At 42.2% G+C, this 10,154-nt stretch overlaps 1 protein-coding gene across 1 annotated transcript; it reads left to right on the top strand.

Moving 5' to 3' along the window:
- The first annotated feature begins 403 nt into the window (after nucleotides 1-403).
- On the top strand, nucleotides 404-7,960 carry LOC127768946 (uncharacterized). The gene is made up of 5 exons (XM_052294615.1): nucleotides 404-1,411; nucleotides 4,435-4,899; nucleotides 5,030-6,046; nucleotides 6,336-6,483; nucleotides 6,710-7,960. Exons 1-5 carry the CDS (start codon nucleotides 422-424, stop codon nucleotides 7,636-7,638), a joined length of 3,549 nt encoding a protein of 1,182 aa, XP_052150575.1. The 5' UTR covers nucleotides 404-421; the 3' UTR covers nucleotides 7,639-7,960.
- The last annotated feature ends 2,194 nt before the right edge of the window (nucleotides 7,961-10,154 follow it).

Genomic DNA, 10,154 nt, shown 5'->3' with positions numbered 1-10,154 from the left:
GGACTTTTTTTCTTTTCTGAAAGGGAAGTCGGACTTATTTTTTCTTTTCTGAAAGGGAATCGGATATAGGTATCGGACTTTTTTATTTTATTTTTTTCACTATTATTTTTGTTTTTGACGGATGAAGAAAACATCTCTTATTTTTTAAGTAGTAGAGAGTAGAGATAGAGATAGAGAAGTAGAGATTAGGAAGGCAGTGCAGGTCCCTCGTGGGTGGTGGTTGTGGGCTTGTGGAAATAAATCCACATCCGAGCCCATATCTCCCAACAAGAGAAGCCCACCCAAGCCCAAAGCCCAACCCGTCTCTCTCTTCTTCGATTGGGCGCCCCCCCCCCCCCCCCCCCCCCCCCCACACCCCCAAAAAATTTCCCCCCAAATCGCGCTCTTCATTTCGAAACCTCACCTCGCCCTCACCGCCGCAATGCCGCCCGCGCGCCGCCGCCGCCGCACCGCCGCCGAGGTGGACGGCGAGGCCGTCCCCTCCTCCGCCGCCGACCTCCTCGCCCTCGCCGCCACCCTCGTCCCCGCCGCCGCAGACGCGCCGCTCAGGGACCCTCCCCACCTCAAGCACCTCGTCCACTCCCTCCCCGACTCCCACCCCGTCCTCCTCTCCCTCCCGGGCGCCCTGGCGCCGCCCCTCTCCGACGGCGGCGCCCCCGGGTACCCCCCGCGCGCCGCCGCGGTGCTCCTCCACCTCCTCCTCACCCACCCGTCCCACCCGCCGCGCTGGGGCGACCTCCTCCCGCCGCTCGCCCGCCTCCACGACCGCCTCGCGCAGCTCGCCACCGACGACCCGCCCCTGGCCGCGCTCGCCGTCGCGTGCTTCGAGCTCGCCTGGAGGGCCGCCGCGCCGGGGCGGGAGGCGGTCGTCGCACAGACCCTGCCGTACCTCTTCGCCGAGGCGCTCTCGTGCGGCTCCGCCACCGCGAGGCCGGTGCTCCGCCGCCTCCTCGCGCTCCGCGACGCGCTGGCGCTGCTCGACTACGACGACGACGACAGCATCTCCGACTTCAAGATGCTCCTGCTGCGCTGCTTCGTGTCGCCGCTCTTCCTCAAGGCCGAGGAAGGCAGGAAGCTCCTGTCCCTCGTGCTCGGCGTCAGCGAGGGCCTCGCCAGGGAAGGCCTGGAGCTCATCAGAGCGCAGGTGGGGATGCCGGGGGTGAAGCGGGCGGCGCTGGTGGCCTACGGGGAGGTGGTGTTCAGGGCGTGGAAGGACGGGGGTTGGGTCAGGGGGGAGGTCGGGGAGGCGTTCCTGCAGGGGATGCTGGAGGGGGCCGTGCACGCCAGGAGCAAGGAGCTTGCCAAAGCGGCTAGGAAGCTTCTGTCTGCGTTCGTCGAGCAGAGAATGGTGGCTGGAGTTGAAAAATTAATCTTTCAGCTTGCCGAGCCCGTGCTGTTCCGGTCTTTGCAGGTATGAAACTGTCTAGTATCTTTTTCTGCTCCTGTGCTAATGTATTACTCTCTCCATTCCAAATTGATCTACATATTTCATAGGTACACCAAGACCAAGAAAAGCTAATAACTCTCTCATACTATATTTACTCTAGCAACAAACTCAATGCATGTACCATTCCCACTATTTCCTAGCCAATAGCAAATCAAAATATTGCATGTGGGTTATAAATACTTGTGTGCATGGATGCATGCATCAATGTCCATTTACTCCAATGCACAAATAACGAATAGACTTAATGAATGAACACAAATATGTAGATCATTTAGGAATAACCTCAAAAAAACTATATGTAGATAAATTTGGAATGGAGGGAGTAACTAGTATGATGTGCTTACGATGCTCATTATGGATGGGTCGAAGGTGAGCATCACAGAATAAAATTGTTATGCACTACTTGTGTACATGAAGTTACAGCCAAATTAAAATTAGTAGTTATGATGAATGGTAGAAGAGCGAAGAGTGGAGTATTGGTCTTCTAGCATTACATAGACATATCAATCATGGTGCTGCTTGACTAGGATTATTCTTTGTTACATTGGTCAAACAGTACGACAAGCTCAATAACACATTAACATGATCTGGTAATAGGTAGACTATTTAAATGGTTCAGCAAATACCTCCCTCTGTTTCAAAAATAAGGCATATACCTCCTGGCTTCCTGCAAGCCTTTTTTTCTTTTTGAAATATACTAGCAAAAATGCCCGTGCGTTGCAACGGGTGAAAAAATTCTAATGATAATATATGTTTTTCATGCATAATCATGTCAATGACAATGTTTATATTTTAATGAGCGACTTGTTTTTTATAAACAATGTTTTTTTTCTTGCGCGATTTTTTCAAACCATTTTTCAGAAAGGTGCATTTCTTTCTAACAGTTTTTCCTAGCATGTTCTTTTTGCTTTTTTTACTTACAACGAAAATCGTATTTTTCTCCCTTTTTTTCTTTTCTTTTCTCGTGTGTTTTTTGCATGTTTTTTTTTCTGACAATTATTTTCTCACGCGTTTTTTGCTTGTTTTTTTTCGAATGTTCTTTTTTGTTTTTTTCCAATACAGGAGAATATATGACGAAATAAAAACCGTGTAGTAGATGACAAAAAATCGATGGATCCTATCCGGCTCAAGCGTCCATCAATTTAGTGTTTTTTCTGACAGATTTTTCAGAGTGATTTGTTTTTTAGTAGACGATATTTTTATCTTGCGCGGTTTTTTCAAACCATTTTTTAGAAATGGCGCGTTTTTTCTAACATTTTTTTCCTCGCATGTTTTTTTTTTAAATTTTTTTACCGACGATGGAAATAATTTTTCTCGCGTGTTTTTTTATTTTTTATGGAAGATGCAAAACCTTTTTAGCGTGTTTTTTTTGCGCTTTCTTCTGACTTTTCTCACATGTTTATTTGAACCGTTTTTATTTTGTCGTGCATTTTCTCTTTTTAAATAGTTAGATTAGATTAGACATAGCGAAGAGATATATACTGATTAGAAATCGGAATTTGTTTCGCCCTTTCCATTTTTTCTCGCGCGCATTTTTTATTTTTTACGAACCATTTTTTCTTCTTATAGAATCGGACGAACTTTTTTTAGATGTTTTTTCGGATTTTTTTCGCCTTTACAGGAATCAGACTTTTTTTTTCCGTTTTTAAAGGAATCAGATCTAGCATTTTTACACCACTTTTATTTTGCCTTCTATAGGAATCGGATCTACAGTTTTTTTTCGCCACTTAGGATAAACAGACTTTTGTTGTTGTTGTTGTTTTTCTTTGTTTTTTCTTTATTTTATTTTATTGTGTGGTTTTTCTTTTTTTATTTTTATGCACCTTTCTGCCTTTGTTCTTTCCCTTTTATTATTTTTCAATCAAAAACGATCTCAAGTATCTTATTTCAAGATTGTAGGGACTCAAATGTAAATATAAAAATTACATGGACTCAAATGCAAAAGTACAGACCCAAAAATTAAAATCATATAAAAATGGAATGCTCTCGATCGGTAGGTTCCGTTTTTGGAAACAGATTTTCAATCCGGTACATCAATTTTATTTTTTGTTTTTAAGGGTGAATCTAGAGTCAGGATTTTTTTCCCCTTCCTGAGAAAGAATCGGTAGGAGCCGGACTTTTTTTTATCTTTTTCGCTTTTTTTTTACGGACGATTTCCTTTTCTGAGAGGGAATCGGTAGGAGTCGGACTTTTTTTATATTTTTTTTGCTATTTTTTTTGTTTTGACGGACGAAGGAAACATCTCTTATTTTTTAAGTAGTAGAGATAGAGATAGAGATAAAGCATGCATGTAACATTTATCGCTGATTCTCTTTCTTTCCTGTCTTTCTTTCCTGTCTCTTCAACATTCAGTACTAAAACACTAACTACTCCCCCTTATTCTCTAGACATCAACACCGTGGACTATGATTTACTTGCGCTAGTTTATTGTTTCCAACTTTTCTTTCCCTATTTGGTCTTTGTGTTTGACAAATTTATGGCTTACAAAAAGAAGTAGATTGTCCAATTATCAACATGAGTGCTAAACAACATATGATATTATTGTTTTATCACTTTCTTTTGGTTGAACTTCCACGTGGTCACAACTCATAGTAGAGTCAGTTATTAAGTGTCTGTACAAATGAAATTGCTCAGTATTGTGGTTCTATGTTCTTTCCCCATCCAAATGTTGATAAAATAATTGATTCGCGCAAACATTAGATCGATGGATATTAATATCATGTACATAATGTCAATATGTTACAGCTCAAAATCTTTTCTGAATGCTGTCCAATTTTATTCTTTGTGATTTGTGGATGAAAACTATGATTTATGTGTTGCTTTGATTTGAATGCTCTTCCTTAGAAAAGCATGCTCAATAGTTTGTTTTACTTTTTGGTTTCACAACCTGAAGTTATGACATGTATGCATCAACAAATAAGAAATATATAGAACAGTTTATGCTTTAAACGTTTCCGTTTTTATCTGAAGTCATTACTGTTTGGCAGGTTGCAAACTCCAATGTACGCCATAATTCTTTGCACCTTCTATTAGATTTGTTCCCCCTTGAAGACCCGGATGTGACAAAGGATGTCAATGATCCTCTACTAGAGAAGCAATACTTCTTGCTAGACAAACTTCTCATGGATGATTGTCCAGAAATACGAACGGTTGCGATTGAAGGACTCTGTCGTATTCTTAACCAGTTTTGGGAAGTTATTCCTTCCCTAACTATTTCAAAATTTTTAAGTAAAATTGTTGATGACATGTCCAAAGATTCTTGCACTGAGGTTCGGGTGTCAACCATAAATGGTCTGATATACTTACTTGACAATCCGCAAAGTCATGAAATACTGAAAGTTCTACTTCCAAGATTAAGTGACATGGTCTCTGATCCTGCTTTATCGGTCAGATCTTCTGCAGTTGATCTTCTTTTGGCTATACGTGATCTTCGATCTTTCCAGTTTAATAAGGTACATTACGTACTTCTTCATTACATATGCATGTGATAATTGATTCTGTAACTTAAGTAACCTTTGGATCTTTATTTTCTTCAGTTTGAGACTTTGAACAAACAAACTAGATGTATGCCTTTTGTTTCAGGTTGTTGGATTGGGTACTTTGCTGTCTTCACTCTCAAATGACCACCCCCGTGTCGCACAGAAAATCACAAAGCTTCTCATCCCTTCATATTTTCCAACAAAATTGCCACTGAAAGAAGCGTGTGCTCGCTGCATTGCACTTATAAAGAGGTCACCCACAGCTGGAGCAAGGTTTTGTGAATTTGCTTTATCTGAAGGGTCTCCCCCAAGATCCCTTGTTGAACTGATCAAAGTCTCTATTACTCTGGCACTGGCACCAACAGGAATGAACTCTGAACAGACTGATGGTCTTGTTATTGCTTCAGCCAATCTAATTAAAAGCTTATCTGAGGAGCGCTCTAGTTTAGCTTCCTTAAGAGAATTCTTTGCAAATGCAAAGTTGAAGCTACTCTTTAAAACAGAAATTTCTGAGGGAGCCCGGTCTGCTCTACTCAGTATGGCTCCAGTTGTATCACCTGATGATCTATCTGCTTTGCACGATGAATGCATGAATGTAGTCATGAACGCTGCAGGGGTTTCCACGCAACAAGGTTGCCAAGAAGCAGTGCTAGCAGCACATAAGTTGGTTTTTTCAAGTGGCTGGTCTGACGAAATGTTTGAAGCACTGACAAATATTCTGCAATCTAAAGTGTCTTGTTTTGCTGAGATTTATGATATAGAACCTCCTATCTGTCCCGTTGCTACTTCAAAGAGGAAGAAAGGAAAATCACTTAAGAAAACACCAGCAAAGTCTGGTCATGATATTGGAAACGGGTCATCCAGTGAAGACTTTGATATTGTTGCAGGTGCATCATGGCAGATTAATGACATACTGAAAGATGAAGAAAAGAGAGTTGCCTTTCTACAATCTTCTTATTCAGACGTCGCATTTTCATCTCTGAAGGTCATTTGTCAAGTTTACATTGAGCAGTGCCTGCAGTTTGACTCTTTAAATGCCACACCTCTTTTGGCTTATTTGAGTTTGGCTACACACAGCGCTCTTCAGGATATTGACCAAACTGATATCAGCACCTCTGAGGTGAGTTAACCCCCACGATTCCACCATGCCCACTTTCTTTGATAATTGGCACAAAAATGTTGATAAAACAGTCAGTTCCACCTCACTGTATAGTTGTCACAGAAATGTTGATGAACTCAAACACTAGCCATCTGGTCAAACATTGATGGTAACTGGAACCGATATTTGTTGGTTGCACTTAAGCTATTTTTGCTACGGTTATGTAGATTATTGTGAATGTGTTCAACATTTTTTTTTCATTTAACAATTAACATGTTGCCATTCTCATAAGTTTGATCTCTTGTTTCAGTCAACAACCATCAATCACTCACTGGACCATCTGCTGAATTGTTTTGACAAACTCCTAAATGAATCTGTTACTGGTTCCACAAACTCATCGAAGTTGAAGCAGAATAAGAAATCTGCACGGCAGAAACACCATCATGGAGTTCCTGAAGGTATACCTGCACAGATATTTACAACTTTTGATGCAGAAAACCTCTTTGATCTGAAACTTTATTTATTAACGGAATATTGATATGGTTTTCGAAAGCATGCTAGAGAAAGTAGTTATGTAATTAACTTTAAAACTTTCAACTTGTAGTCACCAAAATCAGTATGTTATCTATCTGGCATTATCACATGATATACCTTGTAAATGAGTGGGTTATGTATCTTGTGCAGGGAATGCATTGAGAGGGACAGTTAATGTGTACATGCTTGGCACTTCAATTCTCAAGTTTATCGTTGACACAATAACCATCAAGTTGATCAGTGGTAATAAAGTAGGATGTCTCAATTTTGCATTGTCCTTCACAAAATATGCATCATCAGCCATAAAAATGCATCAGGAGCAGAGCTCATCTTTCAAAGGGAATGATCTGAAAGACATATTGATGCTTATACGGAGTTCCTTCACATATGCAGCCAAGCTGCTTCATTTGGTCCTAGCAAACTCAATTGAGTCACAGAGTCCCCCAGAGGAAGCCTTCTTTCTTGCCAATAATCTTCTTGATCTTGTACCCTCTGTTGAGTCTGCTGCAGGCTCCAAATTTGCTCTCAGTTTAGTTTCTGTCGTAAAGCAGTGGCTACCAGTTGTCATAATGGGTCTTGGATGCCGCTGGTTGATTGGGCCACAGGCTGAGGGTAACATGTGTGACTTTGGTGGGTCTTGCTTGCCACTATGGGTGGTTGCATTGGCCAAGAATGAGCTGCTTGATGATGAAAAACCTAGAGATGATGATCAAAGTGAGCAGGCCAGTGAGGACTCACAGTCATCCAGAAAACTAGCAGAAATGATGGTAATTCTTCTGAAGAAAGGGAGCCCGAAAATTCTTGATTCTGTGGCTGGCGTCTTCCTGTCCACCCTCAAGTTGGCGCTGCAGAGAGCGGAGTACGGTGTTGTCTTGGGCTTGACACGCTTTGTCTGTGTCAGGTTGCTTGGGAGTGACTCCTCGGCATCGGAGAAGCTGCATCTTGCTCATGATTCACTTCGTGAGAACTTCTTTGAGATTGACAAGCATGTCAGGGACGATCTAGTTGACAGCGAGGAATCGAGGCAGCAACTGGAGAGTGCCAAAGCTTTGATAAGATCAATTCTCTCTGACGTCTGATCATGTACATACTACTGTAAGATCAAGATGTGTTGGCTGTTGCTTTAGGAAGTTACTAACTTGGTAAGTAATATGTCATACAGCTAGCCTGGAAATGTCTATTTGAGTGGAATTCCTCTGTTTATTTGAACAGTTACTGTCTTATTTCACTTAGTAAATCAGTTTGCCTTTGGAGCCACAATATGCAGCGCGATGTAGGCGAAGCACTGGCGATATCCTTGTACAGTAGTAGTACTTATGTTTCCACTGTATATTGACATCGGCAGGACGAAATAATATGCTATTAAAACTTAGTCCGTTTTTTGAACTTTTCACCTCAGAAGATCTGTGGCCCTCAACTTGCACAATCGTTCATTATCTGTGGCTGTCGCAAAACAGTTCTAAGGCACATTTTGCTATAGGACATCATGATTTTGTAAGTTTCAAAGTGCCATGATTGCGATTAAAGTTTAATGTGTTTTTTAGAACACTCATCTCTATGAACGCACATAGGCACATCGCACGCGCTACCTCTATGAACATCTTCGAAGGATTGGGTCGGCATATCTTGAGATTGATGAAGTCATCATGATGTCTCAACGTCGATGGACACGATGCGTATCACCAAAAGAATAAATAGATATAAATACGAGCACCCATGTTAAGCCTAGGTCTTGAACCTAGGTGGGCTTGTTTCACCATAAGGAACCTAATCAGTTGAGCTATGTTCACTTTGCAGTGTGTTCAATCGTTGGTGTACTAGTTGTAGCCTTGTAGGTATAGCAATATGTTGTTTCAATGCAGGGGCATTTTGGTCACGCCATGTAAAAAGTAGGCTCTCTCACATGTCATCAACATGTAAATACTAAAATAATAGACGTGATGTCTGTTGGCAAACAACCACAGTTACATAGTGTTTTCCTCCAAAAGTCATTTTGCGTGATGCCCAACGGCTAAAACCACAAAGTTTCCATGTCCTGTAACAAAATTTATCAAATTCTAAGTTCTACCAAGGAGTACGAGACAGGATAGTGTTTGTTACTTCTTGATTTCATTTATCCATTGTGTCGGGTTATATACCCAAGGTCCCAAACGTCACTTTTACGACAGTAACTTCAGATTTACTTGCTCCGTACTAGAATATAAGCATTTTTAGTTATGAATCCGGATAACTGGATAACTGTGTTTTTAGATTCATAGGCAAAAAAATGCTAAATTTTAGGACTAAGATAATATACAACAGAGTTTACCTAGTAGTAATTATAATTGACTCATGCCGTAGGAATGCTTCCATCCATTTGCTCAAGCAATCTTAGCTTTCAGATGTCCAGTAATTTGAATGCTAAAATGACGAGTAATTTGAAAGAAGGGAGTACTAAAAATAAATTGTATATATCATTATTTGAAAAATAACAAAGGAAAATGATTCTATATACCTATGTGTACGTGCTCCTGCTCTCACCCACCGTCCATCAGCAGACACCACCGATTGAACCTGCTAACGGATCCACGTACGGACCCATTAAAGTTTTTGCGGACGAAAAAAATCTTCGTAATACTTGTATCCCGCATTAACCGTAACCATACCAGGATGCTAGCATAAATATCTCTTTCCGACTTACTGCTGAACCGGACTGCAAATAACAGATCGGTCAATTTGGAGGCGACGCGCTGACGCCGACGTGATCCATCGAATCATACGGCCTCGGCGGCAATGCAGTTCGTCCACCTGCGGGTGGCTTGATCAATTCCCAGGTGATTGATTCTGGTATGTCCATCCTGTTTTCTCCTTTTCTTCTAGATCCATCGAGGATTTTCGGCAGCGTGATCCGTCGGCAACTCGGCATCGACGGCGACGATTCGATCGACATCCAGTCCACGGCCACGTCATGAGTCATGACGACTAGATTGGTGTCCACAGTGCAGCCCATCGGCAAGCCGGAGGCGATGACGACACAATCCATCGGCTCCCTGAAATCATACAACCATGGCAACAAGCGGCGCTGGAGACACCCACACCACTAGCTTTTACAGCATCGGCAACGGCGAGCCCCCTCCAACTGATGATCATCATCCAACGAGACTACCAGGATTTGCCTGGTAGAAACAGGCGCTTCCGGCGCCATCGTCATCCATCGCGCCGCTTCCCGGCCAGCGTCCAGGACACGACGGCATCGATCCATCGGCTGGCATACAGGCCGTGCTGCCCGTGCAGCAGTAATTCCGGTCAGGTGATTGTGTCAATCATAATTGATGCATCATATTTTATTTGATTTCACATGCATCAACAAACGCAGGGGCCGCGGCAACGATCGATGCCAACTGCTGCGACCAGATCAATCTCGTCACAATGTGCTGGATGGCGGCGTGCTAGAACAACATACTGCATTTATATGGAGTAGTAAATACTGTATTTTTCTTTGGAGGGGTATGTACTGATCACTTTGTTAGACTAGTATATATTGCATTTTCTATAAATATACTGAACTTTTCAATAGAGGGGTATATGCTGATTTTTGGACTTTGTATGTACTGCA

Source organism: Oryza glaberrima, chromosome 3 (assembly GCF_000147395.1).
Source record: "Oryza glaberrima chromosome 3, OglaRS2, whole genome shotgun sequence".
NCBI lineage: Eukaryota > Viridiplantae > Streptophyta > Magnoliopsida > Poales > Poaceae > Oryza > Oryza glaberrima.
The sequence above is the reverse complement of the archived record's forward strand: the minus strand, read 5'-3'. Positions and strand labels throughout refer to the sequence as shown.

Excerpts from the sequence above, each read along its gene's own strand:
- LOC127768946 (XM_052294615.1), top strand. The coding sequence starts at position 422 with ATGCCGCCCGCGCGCCGCCGCCGCCGCACCGCCGCCGAGGTGGACGGC. Across the intron at positions 1,412-4,434 it reads TGCTGTTCCGGTCTTTGCAG|GTTGCAAACTCCAATGTACG; the intron begins GTATGAAACTGT and ends ACTGTTTGGCAG. Across the intron at positions 6,047-6,335 it reads CTGATATCAGCACCTCTGAG|TCAACAACCATCAATCACTC; the intron begins GTGAGTTAACCC and ends CTCTTGTTTCAG.